The sequence below is a fragment of the Peromyscus maniculatus genome, chromosome 6 (assembly GCF_049852395.1).
Source record: "Peromyscus maniculatus bairdii isolate BWxNUB_F1_BW_parent chromosome 6, HU_Pman_BW_mat_3.1, whole genome shotgun sequence".
NCBI classification, from domain to species: Eukaryota; Metazoa; Chordata; class Mammalia; order Rodentia; family Cricetidae; genus Peromyscus; species Peromyscus maniculatus.
The window spans coordinates 38,108,972-38,135,492 of NC_134857.1; the positions used below are offsets into that span (position 1 = coordinate 38,108,972).

General features: G+C 43.6%; 1 protein-coding gene across 4 annotated transcripts in view; it reads left to right on the forward strand.

Annotated features, from left to right (window-relative positions):
- Nucleotides 1-26,521, forward strand: part of Dclk1 (doublecortin like kinase 1) — a 302,152-nt gene that overhangs the window by 270,273 nt on the left and 5,358 nt on the right. For 2 of the 4 annotated variants that reach the window (XM_015996304.3, XM_015996306.3), the window contains 3 exons: nucleotides 978-1,058; nucleotides 10,978-11,091; nucleotides 16,086-16,159. In XM_015996304.3, coding sequence (XP_015851790.1) covers nucleotides 978-1,058; nucleotides 10,978-11,091; nucleotides 16,086-16,159 — 269 coding nt within the window. The remainder of the gene's footprint in view (nucleotides 1-977; nucleotides 1,059-10,977; nucleotides 11,092-16,085; nucleotides 16,160-26,521) is intronic. The other 2 variants (XM_015996303.3, XM_015996305.3) reach the window with 1 other exon arrangement.

The window sequence follows — 26,521 nt, forward strand, 5'->3', positions numbered from 1 at the left end:
ATCCTATACAGTGCATAAAGAACTGGATAGCATGTATCTATCCATTCATAATCCCATACAATGCATGAAGAACTGGATAACATATATCTATCCATTCATAATCCCATACAGTGCATAAAGAACTGGATAACATATATCTATCCATTCATAATCCCATATAATGCATAAAGAACTGGATAACATGTATCTATCCATTCATAATCCAAAGTGGGCAGATGATGACAAAGTCATTGTGCCACCCAAAGCTGTATCTCCAGAAAATAGTTTTCTTACTTTATCAACTAGCTTTTGGTAATTCATCCTTCATTCATTTTCTTTAATCCTAAATATGCTGCCTGGAAATTAGAGTGAGGACCCATTTTTTTATCTGTCAAAATATAAATTTAAAGTATTTTTGAAAGATTTTATTTTTTCTTATTTCATGCATGTACATATGCACATGCATCTCATGAGTGCAATTCCTATAGAGGCCAGAAGAGGGCGTCAGATCCCCTGGAACAGGAGTTACAGGTTGTGAACCACCATGTGGGTGCTGGAAATTGAACCCAGGTCCTCTGGAAGAACAGTCAGTGCTCTTAACCACTGAGCCATCTCTCCAACCCCAAAGTTGTTCTTTATTTTTGATATGACTTCTATACAACCAAGAAACATGGCTTTAAACTATTACATCCCAGTGAAAAGGTAGATCACTTGTTTAACATGAGTTTGCTTCTAAAAGTGTTTTATGGAATTTACATAAATATTAATTTCATTGTATTTTTCTATCGACTAAGCTGAATATTTGTGTTCCAAAAGTTCACGGTCTCTTTAACATTTGAAGGTGTGATCCATCTAGTCATGGGTAAGTGGAGTGACATGATTTAGATTGTGGACTTTTCCAAATGCTTTTCCAAACTGAGATTGCAATCTTGAACTTGCAACCCCCCAGCTTTTCCCTGCAGGGCTGGATAAATGGAGTCTAATATTCCCCTTCACAGGAGCTCATCAACATGATGCTGTTGGTTAACGTGGACCAGAGATTTTCAGCCTTGCAGGTCCTTGAGCATCCCTGGGTGAATGTAAGTGACCTTCCTTCTCTGTAATCACTGCCAGCGTTCCTGTAAAAATATATTCGCAGATTTCCTAATGGTACCACTTCTTTCTTGAAGGGTGATTGGCTTGGTTCCCCCCTCTAAGTGTGCCAGGCCAGTTAGAAGATCACCCAAGTATTCCATGAAGGCTTCTGATGAGTCTGTCTTGCTTGTTTCCTGAAGAACTGCCTTCCAGCTGGGAGGTCGATGTGGGTGTGGTCCTTATCCTCCTTCCTCACAGCAGCTTTCTGTGCTGAGATCAGGGCTGGATAACTGCCACTAAAACAGCACAGATACTCAGTCAGTCTCAATACCAGAATGCAAGTAACCCAAGTTTTCCATTCCCCTGAGACCTCAGCTCAGCACTGCTCAGGCTTGAGTGTGCTCACAGCACCTGGTGGTCTCCTTAACGTGAGCTTCTAATTGGGCGGCTCTGAGGCTCTGTGCTCCCAAGCTCTTGAAGGGTTGCTTGTAGCAGCCCTTTCAGGATCTAACGGTGGCTCTTTAGCAATGAAACCACCCTCTAGAACAGTCACTCATTTTCACCCTGCCTCTCTCTACCTATGATTAGTAAGACAATTCTGATAGGTAATAGTGATTAATATTCATAAAGGGCATAAGTTCCAGAGTCCGTGGCACTGTTTTGAACACTCTGTATATATTAATGGATCATGTCTGTCCCCATCACTTGGCAACTTTCTAACCCAGTTACCATGTAGGCCCCACTGACAGATGGGGAAGCTCTGTGATTAGGTTGAATGGTTCTTAGTGCCAGCATAGAAGACAGCTACAGATTTGTGTGTAGAGACAGACAGGACGCTCACAGAACCATTAGTTCTCTGACACTGATTCCGTCAGCCTCCCCACTGCACCGCTAGACATAGCTCTAGGTTGAAGACTAAGAAAAACGTGCCCATTCCCTTGTTCTGAATTGTCACCTTAGCAAATGGTTATATGGCTCCCTTCTAAAATAGTTATGGAGAACAAGGCTTGAATGGGAAGTACACTCAACTGGTGAGGTAGCATGTAGGATGGCACATGCCTGGGATACTTATGCTGGATCAGCTGGTGGTCCAGCTCTTTATATGTCTGAATGTAACCTTCACACACCATGGTGAAGTTGTCTTTACTTACCAGGAGAATATTGATGAATACGAGCGTGTAGGGATGTAAGTCAAGGTTCCTTTATGGCCTTTTCACTTGGCAGAGTTTCTCAAATGTTGGGCAGATGTGTGAAGGTCTCCTCATCCCTGGGAGAGGGAGGCAAGGCGGCTCCCACTCACAGATGCTCACTTAAGTTTCTCTAACCTTTGCATTTACAGTGGGATGCTAAGCCAAAATTATCTGTTACTATAAAGTAGGGAAGTTGTGACAGCGTCTTATTTGAGCCTGGTCACAAGCCTACAGGATAGTCAGGGTGGGTGTTATCGTACCCACTTCACTGACAAGAAGACTGAAGCCAGAGGAGATGGTTCTCCCGAAGTAGCCACGCTTGGAGTTGAGACAGATTTATAGCCAAGCATCCCACACTTCCAGCTCAAAGTCTGGAGATTCCAGTGTACCATACCGTGTAGTAAGTGAAAACACTGGAAATATAGAAGAGTGCCATATGGACACTGACCTCGATTCAGTACCCTTTCAGACTATTTGTTCTAACTCGGGGGTCACACCTTCCCGCAGGGGTGTGAGGGAAGCAGGCCTGCAGGCCTGCTGTAGGCTGTCTTAATGGCAGTAATCGATCTAGAAGGATCTTTGTGGGTTCATTTAGCACCCATGACCCACAACCTATCAATCTGCATGCAAGGCCTGGAAAAACTGAGACAGGTGACCACACAGACTTAACAGTACAAGTTGAAGCATTACCTTTTAAAGGAAAGCCGTTTATAGAAGACAAGAGCCATTTTAGAGACCTCAACATGATTTCACTGTCTCTTAGACCCGCTCTCCAGGAGCTTGGTCTAAGCCAACCAAACAGCTGTAGGCACTGAGCAGGGCTGGGCCAGAAGCCTCTATGGAGAATGTGTAGAGGACTTGATGGGGTAACTTCGAAAGCTTAGTCCCTTAGGGGTATTGGAAGGAGAGTCCAAAAGGCCAGCTCCAGCACGCCATGGGTATGTACTGCAAGATAACCTTGTGAATAGGTCTGGATCTATAAGGGGTTCTAGACACAGCTGGAAACAAGAGTCCTTTTATTCTGATTCCAAAGCACCCTACTAATAACATTGCCAACCCAACCAGGGTAGAAACACAAATTAAGATACCTTCCGGCTTTATTCTCTGTAGAGGCAACCTGTACACCACCTCAGCATGAACACCTGCCTCCCTCAGCTGCCTTATACCCAGTTTCTCATACAAGCCCTGTGTCGGACCATTCCATTCCACAGGTCTGAACCTGGACATTTGGGTTTATGCTTCATTTTAATTTATTTTTTTTTCTCTAAGATTCTAAAAAAAACACAACTTTTAAAAAAGCAAATATAAACATCTAGGTTTAAAATAAGACAGAATAAACTTTATAGTCTGGTGGGGGAAATGCATATTGATTTTAGAGAAACATTTTTAAAGCTTGGTGTATAAAGTGTTGGCCTCACATTGAAATTATCTTTATATGGCAACAAAGTCAGAAACTGCTCCTTTTCTTTGCCTCCAAATAATAAATTTGACCAATAAGCTTTGGTGACCAGTGCTTAGCCTTGTAAAGGTCAACACAAAAAAAGACCAAGCCATCAAAATAAATGAATTAGGGACCTAAAGGGATATAAATTTAACAAGACATTTTGCATTTGGCAATCAGATTATATCTGGCCACAACAGAAAACCTTTCCCTAAGGGGACTAAAAGTAATAATAGTTATGTAAACCCTTTGGGTGTCTGCAGAAAACATTTTCTGCCCTCTCATTAGTTCTGATTTTCTGTATGCTTATACGATGACCTTTTACCTGGCCCACTTGGAATTGAAAAGGTGATTCTTATGGAACAGAAAGTAGAGCAGAGAGGCAGTAGAATAAAAAAAAAATGGAGTCAGCAAAAGTCGCTTATTTTAACCTTCATCCCAGAGCATCCTTTAAGCAAGCCCATGTTTCTTTTTAATACACTCTGGGTACCAGTTCTACCTTGCTCCACATTTTCTTTGGCCTGGAAAGTGTCATGGGTGATGGATGGCTTTTCCGGGGGGTCCAGCGAGCCACATGAACAAAGGCATTCTTGGTACGAAACCTCTTGTGAGGAATGAATGGAGGCTTGTCCACCTCTGTAACTTTACAGGTTTGTTTCTCTCCCAAGCCTCTTACCTGCCAGAGAAAACAGGTCGGGGTTGGGGGGGAAGGGAATAAAATCAATTTGTCTACCTCTTAGGAGGATGGAAAGGGGGCCATATGCTTAAGGGTGAAGAAGACTCATGGATACTCAGTAAATGTTTGTTAGATTTGACCTAGGGAAAGCCAGCAATGGTGTCATCTGTTGTCACACAATGACACAATGAAGACTGTAATATGTCTTGGTGTGTGGGGAGCCGGATTAAGGAAGAAAACCTATCACCCCCCAAATGGTCCCGTTTGTATGCCACAAGCTCCTCAGTGAGGTGCGCAGCAGCCCTATGGATGCTGGCTTTAATACAGTTGCAAAGTGCCGACAGGACCTGTTTGATCCACCTCATCGACCCTCTCGGGCAGAGCCACAGGACCAGGCAGACATGCTGTGTGACAACAGGAATAGGTGATAGCACATCTTGATCATTCTAGGAATAAGGGGCGTGAGACACTTTCCCTGAAATGAGGCTTTTTTGATAAATAGTGCATCTTGGGGGGAAAGTTCAGACAACTTCCAAAACAAAACCTCTTATTTTTAATTAGGATCTAATGAGCATTGTGTTTAATGTTATGTGTTGCTTTGGTTTTTGTTCTCAAAATGGTAACCCACCTCAGCCTGTGTTATTTTCCAAACACTCCCCATCACTGTAACTTTAGTAATTTTCATTTTTCTTCATTATTTTCCTGAGCTCAGTGATGAAGAAGGCAAGGCACAAAGACATCAAAGCGTGGAACTCAGTGGAGAGTCTCAGGCAGGTCTGATGACTGGCGTTGCCCTTAGAGGTTCTGGATACACTGCTCTGTCACTGTGTCTGAGCATGGAGACTTCTCACAGGTCCCGAAAGATTAGGATGCCAGACCAGCTTTCAGACTCTGTTCTAACCGAAAGACTGACTTAAATAAGCCAAGCTAGTTCTAGAACCAAGCTGAGATTTGTTTCTTTCTTAACCTTTAAATTTAATCTCCACTTTCTTTATCTTACCTAATTATTCCTTTGGAAAGATAGTGCTGAGCCTGAGCCAAGACACTGAAGGAAAAAAAAAAGAACAAGAGGAAGAGAGAAAAAAGAAAAAGTAAGCCTAGATGGTATCCTAGGATAGCCCATGCTGACTAATAGAATTTAGCCATGGGCACACAAGAATACAGATAGATACACTCCCCGTATTGTGCTGGTGGAACAGGTGATAAGTTAATGAACTCCAGTGGCCTTGTAATTAAATGTAACACTACATATCTATATTCATAAATCACAAATGATGACATGAAAAGTCGATTCCGTTTGAGCATTTCTTTCCTTATTCCAAGGGCAGAGTGAACTGTAGACTCAAGGAATGCTGGAGGCCAGAAGTTTTGGGGTAGTGTCAGGCCGGGGACCCTCACAAGAATAGTGGGGGCAACTCGTTGGGAGGTAAAATGCAACGGTTATTGAAGAGCATGCTAATGAACTGGGAATTATTCTAAACTAAATCAGAATATCCTCATAGTAAACTATTCAAGGCTGCCCTGCTTCTCATAAATCTACAGAAATTTTTAATAATAGAGTCTGGCAATAAATGGACTGGAAACCAGATCCCTGAATCAAACCCAAAAAGCCATGGGGGGAAGGCAGCTTTTCTAAAGCATGACCCTGACATGCTTTCCAGAGGAAAGAGGGAATTCACTCTACTGGGTGACTTCACATCCGAGCCCCCGCCAGGCTCTGCTCACCACAGCTCTTCCTCAGCAACCCTGAGAGAACGCAGACCAGGAGGTTAGCTCTCCTGCAGACAGCTGGGAGAGTTCATTTTCCATTTTGCAAACTAATTTTGTTCTTGTCAGTTGTAATGTTCTGCCAAGTGGTGGATGGGAGTTTCTAAATCAAAAACCACTAGCCTTAAACCACAACCAGCCTGAGTCAAACTTCAGAAATGACTCCCCAACCAGAGCGTATGGTAATAATACTGCAGCTATTTGTAAAATACTGCCAGGTTCGCCACATCTAGAAAATTCATAGCACATTTTTTGGCACATAATCTATTCTAAGTAATAGTGATAGAGATGTATATATAAAAATGCATGTTTTTAGTGAGTCCTATTTATTGCATTGATGCAAGGCAGAAAGTCAGCTAACTCCCACCATCAATCTGTATGGCTTGGGTAGACATCAGAGCCCTGAAAACTCCGATTGTTTATGTCCTTTAATCCCATCATGCTCAAGGTCTTCAAAATTTATCAAGAAATGCCACAAATCTGTTGCTTGCAGTGTGTGTGTGTGTGTGTGTGTGTGTGTGTGTGTGCGTGAGAGAGAGAGAGAGAGAGAGAGAGAGAGAGAGAGAGAGATCTTCTACAGTTGAGACACCTTATTTAATTGCAGATTAAATTAAATTAAATTATCTAATTTAAATGTTCTAAAATTCATGAAGTCCACACTGTCTCTGATGCCCTGTGAGAGTTCTTTGGTCCATCTCACTGCCTCCATGTTAACTGATGTGATAGTCCCAGGGAAGCTCAAACTTTCACTGAAATTTAAGGCTGGGGGCTTGACTCTCCAGGCCTCAGCATGGAGAAGGAGTCACTAGAAGATCTGACAGGAGACTCAGGCCAGAATCAGGCTGGGAAACAAGGAGGAAATCCATTGCAGGATGGTGGGGGGAAAAAAAAAACCAAAAAACGCTTTCCTCAAGAACCTGCTTGGGAGAGGCTGAGGAAGGGAAACTGGCCGAGGTGCTGATGGCCAGGGGATGGGATGGCTCCGTCTAGAGAGTGGAATACGGCTGCACCTACTGAATCGCTTCTGTCTTTCTCATTTGCACGTAAGCTATTAAACACACACAGTCCGTGTCAGTGAGACCCACGCTGTCACCAGTGCACCACTCACACTTCAGGAAGGTCAACCAGACCCTTCTGGCATTACCCAGTATGTCCCACAACCCCAGAACCCTGGCCCTATTAGGTGAATTTTCCATGTCATAGATGAGTGGACACCCAGGCCTCACTTAACATGGAGGTTTCTAACGATGTCCTGAAGGAACGTTCCCCTGACATGCTCATGGCCACTCTCATTGACCTCTAAATTCTCCTCAGGCTCGACTAGGGCTTGTCCACGTAGCCTCTGGTTCCTGGCCCGGATTGAACTCCCCTTCTACCACACTGCTATTTGATTTTCATCGCAGAAAAGGCAGCTCATTGAGTATTTGCACTTAACTAACTTGGAACCTAGGTACAAAGGGCTCCATGAGAGTGAACGTCCTCTATTGATGCAGTTCATGTGCTTTGGTAGTAAGAACAGTTCAGACACGGTTCACTTTTGACTTAGCCTTGAGCAAATGATGTCACCACTCTGAGCCTCAGTTTGTTCATCTTCAAATGGGACTAATAATGAATACAGTGGGTGCTAGTCTGAGGATAAAGGGAGTCAAGCATGTGTTGTTGGCACAGGGCCACCAATAATTAATCCTTCCTTCACTTTGCTCTGCCTGCATTCTCCTGGTAGGTAACCTCCCCTACATTTAAACACAGACCTTGTGTAGCCTGCTCCTGTCTCAGCTTCCCTGGGAGAAAGACATGCTCCTTCTTGGGAAGTTCTTCTTTGTGTCCACCTTCCACCCATGCCCCTTCCTGCTGTCTCTCGGCTCTTTTTTCTCCTCTAGCTTATCCTAAGCCTACAACTGGACTCAAGTTTCTTTGACCTAAATTTGCTTCCCCAGCCTAGTTTCTCACCCTGTTTCATAGTCAAAAGCCCATTATCAATCTCTTTGCCTGAAGTGGCCTGGAACGATGGTAGTAAGACCTGGGTAGCATATATCTACAACATTGGCAGTGAAGTGTAACAGTACCTCACAATGCATCCCTTTAATTCAAGAAGAACCCCCAACTAGACCAGAAGAATAATGCTGATACTGGTAAGACTTTCATTTCATTCCATGCCTTGTGAAATATGTAAATAATCTCTCAAAAAAATTAACTTAGATTCCAAGGGTGGTTGACTGTCTTAAAATTCAGGCACCATTTTTATAATAACAACATCGGGAGTGGCATTTATATACACCACTGAATTTGCCCCATTTTAAAAGTGTGGGCCACATATTTGTTATCACCATCCAGTGGCATGTACATTCAAAAACTAGATAGTGGCCTACCTAGATGTCTGAGTAGGAGGCTGGTCATTGCACACATGTCTTAGATTACATCAGTCTTATTAAAAAGCATTGCTGGAGGCTAGAGAGATGGCTCAGTGGTTAAGAGTACTTTGTGCTCTTGCAGAGGACGTGGGTTCAGTTCTCAGCATCCACTTGGCAGCCAACAAATATGTGTTGCTCTGTTTCTAGTTCCTGGGAAATCTGATGCCCTCTTCTGGCCTCCACAGGCATTACACACACGTGGTGCACATACATACACACAGAAAAAAAAAAACCCATATACATAAAATCAAAATAAATCTTTGAAAAAAAGAAGCATAGCTGTTTTTCCATTTTTAGAATACAACTCTAGTGATTTTGAACAATCTCCTATTCTTTCTGTTTCATCTGCCATTATTCTACCGAATGAATTCTTACCTTGAGATATTCTGGTTAACTCATTGCTGGGTAGGCAACATCTTAACTACTTGGACACACTGAACATCAAAATATCATCTTCTCTCCTTCCTGCCTGTCAGCCTTATTATGATCCTTAAGGACAAGGTTGAACCCATCCTCCATGAACAATTTTCTAAGCCTGTTCACAGTGGGGCAATATGTTCCCATTCCTCTCAACATTAGGATTTCCCACCAAGCTTTGGAAATAGCTGCCTCATAACTACGCTTCCTTATCTTGTTGGTCCTTTTCATATTTGGCTCATCATGTGCCCTTTCTCTCCCCATTAGCATGCAGGCATCCAGAGGTAGAGGTCATTGCTTTCTCCCACAGCCTGGCATCCCCAATCTAGCCCTCAGCATAGTAGGCATTTCACCCATCCTTGTTTCTGTAACCTCTCCAAGTATCATCCCATTTCAACGTTTATTTCTGGCTCATATTGTAAAATGGGAATATCTTTCCCTCTTCACTGTTAGAAACTCTTCCTCCAGATTGTGTTTAAAAAACAAAACAAAACAAAAACAACCCTATTAGTTAGTTCCTTCTTCTGACCATTAACCCATATGTTCATTATAACATGAATACATACTGTGTGCAGGTCAGAGAATCAAGGAATCAAGGGCTTGTGTTAACAGTTGCAGAAAACTTGGAAAAGGTGGTACAACATGGTAATAGTGAACAGGTGGGTGCATAGATAATAGATCGGTCATGGATAGATATAATATGGTAGATTAATAAGGTAACCTGATACCAGAAAATACACGTATGTGAGCAAACTGACAAAATAAAAGACATTGGGGACTTAACAAAAAGCCATTGGAATGGACTGTGCTTAAACAAGGAAAATGTCTTAGAACAGGTCATTTGGACTTAAGTCTTCAAGAAAAAGAGAGATCAGAGTCCCAAAGAACAGGATCCATTCGTATTTTTGCTTGCTATCTTTTCCTATACTAACTAGTAAGATCTTGGTTCCCATCTAGACCTGTAGTTAATATCCGCTGGATGAATGAATGACCAATGCTGAAATGAGGAGCAAAGCCCATGTGCAGAGAGCAGTTTATTCATAAAGAACATGTGGGATGCTTGGGGGAACAGCAGGTTTCTTTTCCTGGACAGAGACAAGAAACGATGTGTAAAGTGGTTAAGGGGAAAGAAAAATAAAAAAGGACTGAAAATGGACATTTCTCCCAGGTTTGAATGAGAAAAATTTTACCAGTGATATACACCCCATTGTCCATTCATTCACCTATTCCATAATTGTTTATTAAATGTGTGACATGTGCCCAGGCACTGTGCTAAGACCTGGGGATCCAGCAGTGAGCAAATAACGGCCCCTGCATTCAACGATCATGCAGCCTTTCGTCCATCGTGACCCAGTGAGTGGTGATGCATCCTCACATCCCTGGCCACCCTTAGCCCGAGAAAGTGGTTTGTTCAGCCAAGAGCAGAAGCCTTAGCTAAGAGGAGCTTCACGTCATAATGAGAGTCATAACAGCAGATGATGTGAAAGCAGGAAGGAGGATTTCAAACTTAGGGAAGAACATTTTGTCTAGAAGGTTGTCTGGGATTTTAGAATGACCAACTGAGCAGCTATTGGGGGAAAAGTTTATTTATGGCCACACATGCAACCAGATCTGCTCATCTCCTTCACTTTGGATCTAAATCATGGGCTCCGAGGGAGAAGTCCTGCTGAGTCCGGCAGTTTGGAATGAGCCATATTAACTTTCCTTGAACATATGTCCACGGGGCCAAGGTTGAAAATAGATTTTATTAGGAACCAAAGTCGCAATATTTTGGTTCTGGAGACAAACCTCCGAGGGTCTGATGGTGCAGGGCCAGCAGTTAAAAGACAGACAGCAAAGGCAGGCAGTGGGTGGAGCCCTCTTAATGACAGCGTCACGAGAAAGCCTTGGTTGACTGGTCTCTGACCTCTTCCAATTCTAGGATCCTGACCTGAGATCCAGATTTCGACCTCACTTCCTCACTTCTGTGTATCTCATTTTTGCTTTTTTTTTTCTTTGTTTCTCACCCTTTTCATCCTCCAGGACGACGGTCTCCCAGAAAACGAGCATCAGCTGTCAGTAGCTGGCAAGATCAAGAAGCATTTCAACACAGGCCCCAAGCCGAACAGCACAGCAGCTGGAGTCTCTGTCATAGCAGTAAGCATCTGAAATATCCACCTCTAACTTTTAAGAGCAGCCCACCCGAGAGACAGGCATTCCTTGTGAGATTCCTCCCGGGGACAGCACAGTGGGTCATTTCTTCAGACAGCAGGGAGGTGGTGTGTGTGTAGAGTGTCTCCCTGAGTGCCTCATTATCCAATACCTCCAGGGTATCTGGCAGCATATATTAATTTCACGATTTATTTTTTTTTAAGTTAAAAAAAAGAAAAAGAAAGAAAAGCTCTCCCCAAACTGGACTCTGTGCCAGGGTAAACTTCTTGACAATCAGGGAAAGCACTCCGTATCCTTTAGCCAGGACCTGCAAGGAATGGTGAGCTGGGAGGTAGACAGCATGGCAGAGAAGCTGGAGCAATGCAAACATTTCTACTAACTCTAGGTGAAAGGCAAAACAGAGCAGAGAGCAAACCCTGAGTGCCGTTTAGAGAGACTGGACCGCTGGGAACACCCAGTGAAGTCACAAGGTCTCATTCCTTCGGAATCTGTTAAGCTGACATCTTTTGTCATTTGCCATTTTATTTGATGAGGTTGCACTGGATTTTGTTTTTCCTGTTCTACACATGCCGGCATCCACCATGTGTAATTTGATAGCGTCTCTAGCAAAGATTGAATTGGTCTAAGAAATACTAAAACCTCAAACTTCCTGGTGTCAAATTCTGGACTGCATATATCCACATCTCAGATCACTTGAGGTTTTTAACCATTTCCTCTTCAGCCAGACTAGGTACATTTTAGCAGCACGCTCCCTGTGAAAGTCACTGAAGCTGTTCCCCTTTTCTCAACAAAGAATTTAGGGTGATAGCAACCCTTGGGGGAGTATTCATGCTGTGGACAGCCCTACTGCTCAGCGCATGAGCAGTGTTCCTGGTTAATCCTTTCTATGGGTGTGTTTCAGTGTTCTGTTTTTCTTTTCGTTTTTGGTCTTGCTAGAGTGCCAAAGCTAAGACTCCCTCCCATAAGGACAGTTCCCGGTATGATAGAGACTTCCTGACTTTGCAAGTAGCACAAAGACAAGTTGCTCTTGCTGTTTCCATCTCACAGTCCTCCGGGGACCTTTTTCCATCCAGTGTGGGTAAATGACACATGAGTAGACAGATGGTTGTCCTTAGAATGTAAACTCCCCTGGATGTTCCTCAGCAATGCTGAGGTTTTACACACTCAAGCTATTCTCTTTGCCTCTCCTTATCTCTTTCCAAGAAAATTCAGTGGGAAAACAAAATCAACTGTCCTTCATATCTTCCAGAGTTTCATTGTTCTCTGTCGTCAGCTAGGAATTTTTGCAAGCTACTATCTCTTGGGGATACCCAGAAAATCCAAAACTCTGTTTTCATAGATCTGGCTACTCTAAAAGATTTGGCTCCAGTAGGCCCCCACTTTGGAATGGGTGGCCAAGCACCCTGTCCACAAAAAAGATTGTTTCTTTCCTCCTGCTCATGGCTCGTTGCTGATAAAGAGAATATCTTTCCCACCTGGGACATTTGGTTTCTTTTTTTTTTTTTCTCTATAATTTCATCTTAATTGATCTTTGGTTAAGTTTGCTTTGTCTGTTTAGTAATGGTTTGTTTAAGTATTCTGGGAGTCCTGTAATGACTATGGACGGAAATTTCTGTATGATTTTCCAGTCAGCAAATGATACATCTTTGAGGGCAAATTTTATTTTAATCAGATGCTGATAAATTCTGAAACCAAGTCTTTACTACTTTATTACATTATGAATTTGTTAAAACTTCATCAAAATATCTCAACAGAATATCAGTTGCCACTGATATTTTTTTCTAAGTATCACAACTACACCATTTTGAATGCAATTGTTTTCTTTTGCTTTTCTTTGTTTTGTTATTGGGTTTTGTTGTTGTTGTTGCTGCTGCTGCTGCTGTTGGTTTGTTTTGTTTTTCTTTTTGAGACAAGATCTCACCTGTACACCATGCTGACCTAGAAGTCATTATGTAGCCCAGGCTGGCTTCATTCAAACTTGAAACAGCTCTCCTATCCTGGCCTCCTGAGATATGAGTCACTGTGCCCAGCATGAATGCTATTGTGAGAGGAGAGGTCTCAGTTTATCACTGATGTATTTTCCATGGCAACCAAACCACAATATAAATATGAGTTCCAGAGTGCTAACTTTGAGTTAACCCTGAAATGGATGCACATTTAAGGCGCTTTAGCCATTCCACACTACTTGGGCATAATCTGCATGGTAGCCACTGTTGTTCAAATTTCAAGTATCAATGTCAGTGTCAAAAGAGAGGGTCTGAACTCACCTGCCTTCTCCAGGATGCTTTTCCCACATCAGCATCTCCATCTTCTACAAAGACTTCTGGAAGTTGCAAGGCATGGGGAGAGCTGGGAATTGAAAGCTAGCCATGAGGACTGCCTTGCTTTTAGCTTTCCGAATAGCACTGGCAAATTCTGTAAACTTGTTTCTTGTCTTAAGTACAAAGACTTAGTATTTGTAGCGGTTCTCTCACAAGATTAAGTAATGTTAAATAACATTAGTATCAAATAATATGCCCTTCCAAACTCTGTGTATGGAAGAGAGCAATAACCTTGTATGAGACAGGACTTTAGTGGAAGGTGAACTAAATACCTTTTATGAATGGGATAATCTATAAAGACCACTTGACAATTTAATAATTCTGGTTTTATTCCCCCATGATAAGAACTTCTCCACTAAACATAACACAGTGATGATTTCTGTTTAATAAGTTAAGTAAAAACTGTTTCCTTCAAAGAGATTTTTCTCCTGAGCATATATGTGCTCCCAGAAGGCTATGAAACATATGCATTTTACTTTAAACTGTCTTTATCTTACATAGTCCTGTTCTTTTTTAATTATATGCTCTCCTGGAATTTTTTTTAAATTAGATTGGAGTGTCTGTGGAATTTTTTTGTTTTCCCTTTTTTTTTTTTTTCTTCTTTTTCTGGAAACAGTCATGTCATTGGTCTTTACATAGGACTTGTCTCTCTTTAGTTAGAAATCTACCTGGCACAGAGCATCAGTGATTATAAAGGAGTTTGTGACGTGCTTGTTTTCTTGAGTGACACAAGAACAAAGGGGCATACAGTCTCAACAACACTCTCCGCTCACAGGTGTCACCTGCGACATGGGTGTCCTTTAACACGGATGCACAGTCTGAACCACTGGCTAGTTCATGTTACCACTTCCCCGGCCCTGGTTCTCATTCCATACACAAATGAGAGCAGGGGAAGGCCAAAGGATGGCTTCACATGAGGCCGCACAAGGGTCCCAAATTGGCTGGGAATGTAATTACCAACCGGAGATCTTGGGGGTCATGGGGCCCTTCGGAAAGAGTGGAAAATGACCTAATGTTGTTGAGTCTGGCAGTGTGGTCAGGGAAGGATCCACGCTGTCCATAAAACCAAGATATTCTGTCTTTGAGAAGGATTCATTGTCCTGACACTTTTCCTATCAGCTGGGCGAGTTAAAAAAAAAAAAAAAAAAAGCAAAAACAGGGAAACAAAGGGTTATTAAAATGCAATTTATAGACATGAAATGGAATTAGAGATGACATTTTAACGGTGGACTCTCTGCGAGCCGAGAGGGGAGGGAGGCATGATTAGATTTGCCCAGCTTGATGAAGGACCCATGACTAAGATGACACTTCCAATTTCTCCCCCATTTAGTGCTGTTTATTGTTTTAGTTGATAATTTTCCTAATGCTTTAACATTGTCCTTTTGAATTTTGTTCGTACAAGTAGAGCATTTCAGTCTAATTGAACAAATCCATACTAATCAGCTAATACGTGATGCTGGGAGGCTGGGTTCCACAGCCCTCGTGCCCTGCTCTATGACACTCCGCCTCTAGATGGCAGTAGAGAACTAGTTACTTGCCCCCCTCTTTGTGGCCTAAAATAGAGGCCACACAACCATCTCCTAGAGAGCAAGCGTGCTACGAGGTTTTTCTCTTTAAAAAGGTGGGGGTGTGAAATAATACATTTTGAAGATTACAACCTCACATTGCTTTCTCTGAGCACTAGTACAGCCTAGTTTCCAATCAGAACACCCAATCTTCAGAGTGGTTTTTAGTTTAAATGCCTGGTGCCCTGGCATGTTTTTGAAATGCCTTTTGTGAATTAGTAGAAGCTGTCAGGAGCATCAAATCGGTGAGACGCTTGAAAGAACTCCGGAGTCTCTGTTTCCAAAGCAAGGTGCATCCTGGGTGGGCAGGACAGGGCGCAGGCAAGCAGGGGGCTATTGTTCTCCAGATTGGGGCACTGAGGCTTTCTTCCCAGGCAGCCAAAAGCTGACATATTACTCCAGAATGGACGGTATTGGGAACTCACCTGGTATTGCATTTGCTATGCCTTTTGTTAATGCTAAGCACTTACTTAACTGCTCATATATGCTTTAATGTTCAGAGAAAGCTATTTTTCATTTAATTTTATTTTCCCAGAGAAACTGTACTAGCTCATCTCTTTAGTTCAGGAATATAATTAAGAATCGCTATATTTTTGAAGATCCGCTCTCTCTTAACTCTAAATATTTGTGATGTGTGTACTTTTCAAACCTCATCTTTTCCTTTTATTTTATAGTTATAAAGCTGTGAGTTTAAGCCTACTGGGTGTTGTTGGGGAGGGTGTCCAATCTGCCTGCTCACAGTGACTAATGCTGATTTCACTTTAACTGCAAAGCATTTTCTATTGTATATATAGAAAGGTGTTTATAGCTTTTGAAATTGAGGACATTGTTAAATGTATATGCAAAAACTGGTTTGACAGACTAGATCTATCCTAGCAAATTGGCATCCAAGATACTCGAAAGGGATTTGTGTTTTTTGTTTTTGTTTTATTTTATTTTCAATGTGCAGATTACATTATTAGCTAGCTGCTCTGCAGAAAAGGCCTCATCACTGTGTGTACGTACGTATGTAGTTAATGAAGAGCTTGGACTGGAGTCTTAATTCTCGAGCACAATGTTGATCCACTGAGTTGCCCCATTTCTCTCTGCTCAGCTGGACCACGGGTTTACCATCAAGAGATCAGGGTCTTTGGACTACTACCAACAACCAGGAATGTATTGGATAAGGTATGAGATGGTGCAGCTCAACAGTCAGTGTTTCCATGGCAACGTGCTGGCAGTCTCCATTTACCAGTTCCTTCAGTGGATAAACATGTTTTTGATTTGTTACTCAGTCCATATGCTGCTTTATCAGTTTCATTTTAATCTTGATTGAGATGCCACACCCCCTCATTCCTTTTTTTCACCCATTATTCACACTGACATTTGCCAGCTTTCTTTCCATTGCACATGCTCAGTATCGATTTCCCCTTCCGGTTAAAAGGACAGTATATTCCACGCTGACGCCAAAGACTTTGCCTGCTGTTGCTGATTGCAGCAGTGATGTTTCCAGAGCTCTGCTGTCCTCTAACAGACGGAACCGCAGAAGCACCTTAGTGTGAGCTCTATAGAAGCATATACTGTCATTTTAAAGTCACCCAGCCCGACCCGAACCTCCTTAGATGACGGAACAATGCATTTACACGTTAGCAGTAGAAATGCCTCCCAGCGCAGTGGGCTACAGAATGCATTGTGTGTGTTGGTGAGCTTGTGTTTTCGAATTCTCCACCTTCTTGTTTTGTTTCTGTTTGACCGTTTTCTTGCCCCTCTCTCCCCGAAATCCCCTCTATGTACTAGCTACTGCATGAACTGATATTTTGTAATTGTCAGATGATTTAGTTGGCTTATCTGCTTGAGCAAGGGGGTCCATGGGAAGTCTTGACTTGTTTAACCGGCTTGTGAATTCTATCCCATCGTTCCCTATTCCAGTCAATGGCCCTGGCATCTCCTGCAAGGGGCATTGTGTGTGTATCTCTCTAGAGTTACCCACAAGCAAGATGACTTTTGATGGTTTGAGAAATGAATTCTGAGAAGTTCTAGGGAACTTCTCTTCACCTTAATGTCTCCAAAACGATCTCCAGGTAAAAGCTCCATGATGTAGTACTTGCCAAGAAAAGCCCCTGCCCCTAGCCTCGGCACTGGTTTTCCTTAAATAACGGAGTCTGTTGGCAGTGCCAGAGTGTCTTCCTGACACTGTCTCATGGATCAGACTGCCGAGTCTACCAGAATAAGTTTAATTCATGTGGGTATAGACAGATATCTACTTTATATATAAACATGCATAAATTTGCCCTCTCATTATGGCTCCTAATTATTTTTTATAATTAGGGCCTCAAAACAATGGGCTTAGAAAACCAGCACAGGCCACACTCTGACAAATAATCAAAAATGTAGTAAGGTCATGATCATTTCTAGATCTGCTTACAATAGGAAAACCCCTAGCCTCAGTAAGACTTCTGGGACATTTTTCCTGAGAAGGCTCTTTGTGCCTTCAGGATTGGTCTAAGGGAGGGGTCCCCTAGCCAGTGCTTCATTTACCTAAGTAAATTAGCTTTGGGGGAGGGGGAGCTAATTACGAGTGGCCTGCACACAGACCCAGCTTTTGACTTTTTAGCACGGAAGGTGATATAAAGAGTGCACATTTCACAAAAGCTAATCTTCCCAGTAGATTTCACACACTGCACACACTCCTGGAACAGTCTCTGTATCAGGCACAGAACATTCCCAGCACCCTGGAAGCACCCTCCCGGGCCTTCCCAGGGGATGCCTTTGTCCCAGGGGAAAGGCTAACTGGAAAGTCTACCTGTGGCGATTAGTCTTGCTCCCTTTCATACTTTATGTACATTGAATCATAGCATGCTGCAGCCTTTCTTATCCTGTCTCCTGTCCTGGGGCATATCAGCCAGACATGTACGTGTAGAATTGATAGATGGTAAAAAAAAAATAGGCATTGTGTGTGTCTAATTACATCTATACTTACTTGTGTTAAGAAAGAGAGGGGGAGGGAGGAAGGAAGGGAGGAAGGAAGGAAAGAAGAAAGAAAGAGAGAGAGAGAAAGAAAGAAAGAAAGAAAGAAAGAAAGAAAGAAAGAAAGAAAGAAAAAGAAAGACTGACATTCTTAAATTCATCTAATTTCAGAAAAAGGAAAATCTTGAGGAATTACAGAACTCATAGAATTAAGGGTAGGCGCAACGTGTCAAGTAAGCATAATAATTAATACACGTGACCCAGCATTAAAAAGACTAACTACAAGCTAGTGACGGTCCCCATCGGCAGACAAAAATGACACATCCCTGAATAATGGGCAGGAGCAGATGGGAGATAATCTCTTTTTTCTTCCACACATAAACTGCTCTGTTTTCCAGCTGGGGGCAGTAACAACAATGTTTATAGTTCCTGCTGCACTCAACAGCGCACACAGTATGTAAAGCTAAACAGGAGATTTGACACTGAAGTCTCATTGCCATCTATGCTTAATTAGGAAGTTTTATAATGCCATTTAGACCCAGAATGAACACGCTCTCCTCGCTGATAGCAAATGCTTCCCTTTTATCTCCGTGGAAGTGGGAGCATTCATCTACCCAGGGTGGCAGGCCAGCTTTTCCACATAAACCATCGTTGCAGGCAAACAACCCACTCCCAGTTGCTGTGTTTATAAGCGCTCCTGGCTGTTGACACTGTTCCGAGCAAAGCACTTTGGAGTCCCACTCACATTTACAAAGTAGCTCACATGAGGGTGTCGGCCAGTAAAACCATCCGCGCGTGAGGTGCCCCAAATCGACATTTCAGTGATCCTGGAGACATGATGGGGAGTCCATTTTCCTCCCTCTCCTTCATGCCCCTGACTCTTTTCGCAGTAACTCCCCTCTCTACCCACAGCCAGGGAACTGCATTCTCTGGCTAGCCCCTTTATCTAGGCGGCCTTACCGCCCAAAGCCCCGGCTCACGAGGCTATTCCACACCCCCTGAAGCACTGCTTCTCCTTGCTGTAAGTCCCAGGAAAACATACAACCTACTCTATCCCTCCCTCCTCCCAGAGAAGACCTAGTCGCATCATTTCTACCTTTCCCAAATACAGCTGTCCCTGTGGCTGATGCCATGGCCACGAACACACAGAAAAGAATTCTGCATCTGAAGTGCACGCAGACTGTGGCCATGGCCAAAATGAAGTACCTCGGTTAAATAAAACAAACACCCAAACAGGAGGCCAATGTTGAATAAGATGAAATGGGGAGGTGAGGTAGGACAAAGGGGTGATTGAGTTCCCAGGCATGACGTGACTGAAATGTGCATATTGGTACCAACCCCCCTCCTGAAACAGTGAGTAATGAGGCAGAGCTCCAGCAGCCGGGCACCAGCTTTGGGAGGCTATCAAATGCTGTCATGCTCTGCTGTTAAAGGGAATGGGGTCTGTTAAATGGATCTTGCTGGGTGCAGGCTTGAAAGAGGTGTCCCTATGGGGGCCAGATAGGATTCTCAGCATACTGTGGGCACAGCAGAGCTCTGCCAGCCGTGGCCAAGGAGGCCGGCTTGGTGGCAAATCGCCCTGGCCTTGCTGGGCCGAGTCCCAGAGGCCGCCAGAGGACAGGAGCCTATGCCTCTGGAACGACATGGGCTTGACCACTCCTAGCCCCTGTCCCACCCCTGGTTTCTTCTGTAACAGAGGGGTAAGTTGAAAGCCTCCAGCAAATCACAGACAAACCTCAAAATCAACCATGCTTTGGTGGCAGAGACGCTTCCAGAAAACAGTGAGCACTGGGGCCCTGCAGTTCTTCCTTAGGAAACCCTGAGGTCTCAGGCCAGGTTAAAAAAACAAAAAACAAAAAACAAGAGCACTCCCTGTTTATTGCTGTGGCAAGAAGGGCAGGAATAACTGGGCATGGTAGTACATGCCTTTGATCCCACCCTTGGGAGGCAGAGGCAGGTGGATCTCTCCATAAGTTTAGGGCCAGCCTGGTCTATGCAGCAAATTCCAGACCAGCCAGGAGTTACACAGTGAATAGTGAGCCACCGGGGCCATGTTTCACCAAGCCAAGACGATGGCTGTTCAGTTTTGATTTGTTTCATTTGATTTGTTTCCAGAGGCCTCTTCTGAGAGCTTTTCGACAACATACACGTCTTTCTGTAAATTCAACCTGTAACTAGAGAGGAGAAAAGGGGGGCACCTAAGTCCTCCTCAGTGGGTGTGAACTGAAGGGTCTGTCCCCTTCCCCGGGGCCCTGGGCAATCCAGTGTCTACTAACTACCGCTCAGTGTCTATTTTTACTTCACTGTCCCTCTTTTTGACTTAAAGGTAAACACCCACTGTCTTTTCTACATCCTCATTTCTGCCACATTTTGCAAGTAGGCCTTGGTCACATTCCCCGAAGAGACTCAGACAGTCATGGGACAGGAGTAAACAGGAAGGCCAGGGAGCCTCTCTCCCAGGGAGCAGCATAAGGTCTATCAAGAAGGAGAATAAATACATGTTCCCAAGCTGGAGTCAAAGGATTCTCAAATACATGAGGAGCATACACCACGTTAAAACCTGAGAAGCCTTGAGCGTTGGTTAAAATCCAGCAGCCCTCGAGAGAAGGGAGTTTGGGGGGCAGAAAGCCTGGGGTTTGGAGCCGACCTTTCTTGCACCCTCATCTGTCCCAGCCTCTAAACAGAGCTCAGGAAGGACTCCCTTGTGTTTCCTCACGTCCCAGAGAAAGGCACTGCCTAGCAGACAGACGCCTGAGAAAACTGGCGATCCTTGAGGTGGAATCATGAACTTTCCTAATACTTTCTCTGGGTAAGCGCCTGACCTTTGATGAGGGTTGGCAACAGCTACCTTCACTCAGGTGTCCAGAGCAGAAAGTACCAAAGCAGAGTTAGTTTAGAAGGCTGTCCCCTGGGACAGGATTGGCATGCTACAACAAACGGTAGGATCTAGCCTTCCTCCTGTCTCATTTTTTTAAAAAAGAGTTTTATTAGAACAACGCTACATCCACTCATTGACACGTTGTCTGTGGCTGCTGATGCCCCGCTGCGCAGATCTGAAAAGTTGTGTCAGAGAACCAAATGACCTGAAACCCGAAACTCTTACCTCTCTGACCCATTGCAAAAAGTCCCTGAGTTTAAGGGGGAAGGGCCGTTTTAGATTAAAAGTACCACCTATTAAAAATGAAAATCTCATTAGACTAGGAATGGGACCTATTTAAAATGGTATCCTTGCTAAATTAATGAATGAATAGTTGAACCCCAAAGAAGAAATTTTTAGGTTGGATGTGTTTTTGATGAGGTAGAGTTGGGGTAACCAGACCACATCTAAGCTACTCTGGAGGTGTTTCATTTTTAACAACCCAGGAGTATTTGTAAGACTTTTGGCTAAGCTAGACTTGTATTTACAATAAAAGCACCTAGCCCCTGACACACCTGGAAGGCCCAACTTGGTTTTGAATTTTTACAGATTTGCTTAGGACCAGCCCTGTCTGGGGTTATTCCTTAGCTCGCTAGTGTGGTGAGGAGCAGAGACGTGGAGATTCAGTTTCTCTTCTGTGAGGAAACCAGAGGCTGCAGAGCAGATGAAGGAAGTAAATTCAATCTTCTGGAAGCCCGAGCTCGATGCCCTGCAAAGGCCACCATTGTAACCCTTGGGGGGCAGGGGCGGGGGAGGCGAGGCTGTGAAGATGGTGGCGCCAGGCTAGTTCTAGTTGAGGTTCCTTTACACACCTCATCTCAAAGTCCTGTGTCCGGTCAAGTTAGCAGACATGGAAGCACGGTCAGCCTTCCCAGGAAGACGGGAAGCAATGCTTCACAGAGTCACCTTGAGGAAACCGCAGAGCAGGCTGCTTGGTTCTATCCTGTGCAAGCCTCCTTTTGCCATTTTAATGGTGACTGTTACTCCAGGGGAAATCTGCGCCAAGTCTCCAGGTACTCTGCAGTTGCTGGCAAGGCCTCCAAAGGATCCACCAGCCAAACAAAACAGAACAGTAATAACCATGACAATAAAGACAACAGAATGAGGGGGGATACCCGGATCGATTTGTTAGTTTAATTTTAATGGCAAGCAAATTATAACTTAGTCCCTACAGAGTGAGGGTTAGCAAGGAGCGGTTTCCTGAGATTAATGCCCCAGCCTCCTAGGTAGTATGAATAATGGATGGGCTAAAAGGCAAAATGCACAATAATGTTCTTTTATTAATGAAATGAAGACTCGTTGTGATGGCTGGCAATAAATTAGGAAAAGCCAAAGAGGGAAAGTCATCAACACTTGCGCCTTTGAAAAATGTAGTTTCCTAAATCCAGTAATTACTGCCATGACAGAAAACATCGCCGCACAACAGAAATGAAGTACATCCCTTGCGAATCCTGCCTGTATTGCAGAAGAGAAATATTTTTGATCCATAGACTGTAAGGTCTATTATTTGCTAAGAGAAAACACAGCCCATTACAGTAGATTGATGGTGATATTAAGCATTCTGGTGGAATTTCATAGGTGAACGTTTTCCTGAGGATCAGGCATTGAGAGATCACACACACACACACACACACACACACACACACACGCACGCACGCACGCACGCACGCACGCACGCACGCACGCACGCGCGCGCGCGCACGCACGCACGCACGCACGCACGCACACCTTCAGTGCATGCACATGGAATCCAGAAGACAGTATAGGAAGGAAGCATGTCCAAGGTCACATCATTAGCTGAGCTAGGACAAAAAGCTAATTCTCCCAACTTCTACCCACTGCTGTTTCCAAGAGGATTAGGCTAAAGCTGCCAGACAAGACAGGCATTAACAGAGATATGTGATGCCTCCTAGCAGCAAAGACAAAACTGATACTAAACTCAGACTCCTGACTTCTGCCCAGCCTTCCCCCGCCATTGCAGCATTTCCCTCTTTAACATTGCACAGGGACCAGAGAGATAAAGTTCAAGTTCACTTGTGCATATTTTCAAATTTACTGTCAGAAACGGGATTAAAATATCCGAGTAGAGTGTGGAGCACAGGCTTACTCATCATCAATAGAATTCACTGGCCAAATAGTTCTCCTGTTTAGACAAGGGCTGCCTTTTATTTCAGTGTGCCTGGTCTTGTGATGACCCAGGAACAGGATAGATATTAATTCCTTTTAGATTTCCAGCTATGCTGAGTGCAGTTACCTGAGTTGCTGTGGTAACTGGCATATTATAACCATCCGTCACCTGCTACAGTAGCAGCCAGGGGCTTTGTCAGAGTCAAAAGCTAACAGTTTGAGCTGGGTATTTGCGGTGTTTCCTCTATGTAGGATGGGCCTTTATTAGTCTGTTTCTCTATATAATTTCATTTTCCAATGATATGTTCTTTCAACCAAGCTCCCCAGTACACAGCATGGGGACCAGGCCACACATGCATTTGAAGTAACTCCTACTTGGTTACCACGATCAGCCTTGGAGTCCTAAGGGGTCCTTGCTTACCTCTAACTTGTGGTCATTAACATCAAGATGTGATACTCCAGTCTTGAGATTCTCTTAGGGGCTCTTAATGAAATGGAGACTCACTGAGGAGACTCTTGAGATTTCAATAGCAAGTATATTCATGCTGGTTCCAACACAACCACCATCACTGAGAGAACAAATTACAAAATAAATCTGTCAGGAAGTCTGATGTGTTAATGGGACATCCAGCCTGCACCTGAAGACACACTCACTTTGCAAAGATAGACAATGAGGAGGCAGTACTGAGCATCTTTGATATCTGAGACTCTTGTATGATTGATAAAAAATAAATAAATAAGTAAAGCTGCCTCTCGGCCATTCAGAAATGGCCTGGAATTTAAATGTGCAACACAACACTTCTGAGGACAAATCATGCTTCACATGCTTAGGGGAGGGTTTCCAATTTGTCACATTTGCAGAACAATCTCTCTTGAGAATACATCACCACAAGTAGACCTGTTTTCTTGCTGAATTGACCAGTTCTGAAAATGTGTAAGAGGACTACAGACTCCAGTTGTAAATAGTAAACTGTACATATCTGAAAGGTGTGCTAATTTTGAGGGCTCTAATTACAATTCTAAAGAAATCATAAATGGCAGAGCACTAACTGTGAACAGAAACTGCAATTTGCCAATGAGGAATAATAGAAAAATGATTTTCTATGACATAGAAATAATTTTGCAAATATTTGAAACAGATTAGATTCTGAAGTATTGACTCTATTAATTTCTTGCTTTATAATTTCATAGAGATGTTAGGGTTCTATTTTATAATATTATTCAGAAAGTACATAATCACCTAAAATAATTCTGGATTGAATAAGAAGTATATGATACATGCCCAGTTAGTATGCCACAGTCAGATAAGTATTCTGGAAGTTTCTGGTTGCACATAGAGGAATTTACATGAAATCTGAGAAATCTACCCAGAAAGGGTGGTAAAAAGCCAGTGTGCAATTAAAGGCAAAAGGTTTGGTCCAGAAGGTTCTTGACAGAGGAGTTTAGGGGGTGATACACTGTACTAGATGAATTGTGATTAGGTCTTGGCGAATCCACACATTGGGCTGGGCAGAGGAGAAGAAGTCATGTCAGGTGAGGAGCAGCTTGAGCCCGGATGCAGAGCTGAGGACAATCAAGTGGATTCATAGCTTTGCCAGTGATGGTATGGGACGAAAGCCCAGACCAGACTGGTTGATGTACAAACAACACTTAGTATTGTCTATAACCAGATAGGTCTGTGGGTGGGTTCTGCCTTTGGCAGTAGGTAGATTGAGCACTCATTCAAAGCCCAGTTCCCTTCTGTCCTTCACACTTTTCTCACTGAATTGTCTCTGATTCCAATATCCTGTGGTATTGATTGGAGAAGCCATCATCTGGAAAACTGGCATTCATTGTTAAGGTGAATTGTCGGAGACAGTTTCAGGGTGTCCTGTTGACTTGGGTAGGTGTCTATCCTAAACCTGTCAGCTTAAGCTTGCTTCTAGTGGCAAGCCCAGCACTCATAGATATGGTAGGGTCACCCTCACTGGAGTCAATATGAGAGTGGAAAGGTGTCTGAAAAGAAACTAAGGCAGGATTGACTAAGGTAAGCAGAGAAAAGGGATGGATTCTGGAAGAGCTGGTGTCTGCTAAAGGGACCCAATGGGTTTACTGATGTCACTGATCAGTTCTGAGGAATAACAGGAACCTGACACTGGAGAATTTTCCTGTCAGTGCGTTGGCGAGGCTGGGACAAGGATTTAGACTTTACGAGGAATTGTAAATACACTGGACCTTGTGAAAATTGACCTGTCAGCTACTTGCAGGATGTACTGGAGATTGGGTACCCCAGAGGGAAGTAGGTGACCTCTGTTGGAACTCCTCATATTTCAATAGTCACAAAGTTCATAATGTATCTGTTGTGTGCTGTGAACTGTGGAGAATTCAGAGAAGGCACCTAAGGCTTGATCATGGCCCTTTATATAGTCTGTAAGATGGGGAAGAAAACAGTCATTTGTGATTTATGCAGGACACACAGTAAATGCACTACAAACCACATTGTTGTGGGAATGGAGATGGAGAAACCTCCTAAAATGAACCACAGTCCATAGAGCTAGAGGCAGAATGTGCCGGGGCTCAGGGTGCAGAGGCTTACAAAAGAAACACCCTCTATATGGTCTTTGGTTGCACTATTGATAACTGCTACAGTCACCCAGATAGTCACCTCATTTCTGTAGTGAGCACTAGGCCAGATTCAGGGGGGCTTGGACTGGGTAGATCCTGACTTTACTGTTCCCCAAGATTTCATCTGATCATCAGCATGGGGGTACCCTCAGCCTTTGGTCTTGGAGACTGTCTGTAGCTAGGGTCTTTCCCTGCTATTTGGGATGAGAACGGAGTTGAGGTGAGCTGGGCACACATGGAGACTCACTCGGCTTTATTCTGTTACAATAGATGACAGAGCAAATGCTTGCCTGAGCCTTGTGCAAGAGACAGGAATTCTATTCTTAGGGCCGTACATGGGAAAATCCTTCCACACACTGAGCCTCAACTGCAGTCCTATAAAGACAGAGACCTGGACAGAGATGCTCTGGATGGCCTCTTTCACTCCTAAGCATCTCTAAATCCAATAGAAACTGCCATCTGACCCTTATCCCGGAACGTACGATAGGACCAATATACCTTCCTAAGAAGTGCTGTGAAATTTGGGAGCGTGGTAGCACACGTTGGTTTATCTAGGGAGGTGACTACGTAGAACGCTGCTAATGAGGGAGTTAGGCAGGACAAGTGGAACTGAGCACTTAAACAAGCATGAGAGAGGCTTCTCTAGGCAAAGGAGCAAGGAAGGAAGATAACAGGATCACCCCAAGAGAACCTGAAGAAGGGAAGGCCAAAGTGAGGAGGCACCTGAGCACAGGCTTAACAGGAGCGCCACCAGCTTCTGTACCAACTGCATTCAGTGGTTCTGGAAAAGTGTCCCGCTGCAGGGGCACGTGACTTAGAGCAGCTGAACACTCAGCTAATCCTAGCCATCCGAGGGAGATCAGGAACTAAATGTCTGAAGGTCCTTGAGAATTCAACAAAGAGAATCACAGTTAAAGTCTGTCTCAACAAGTCAG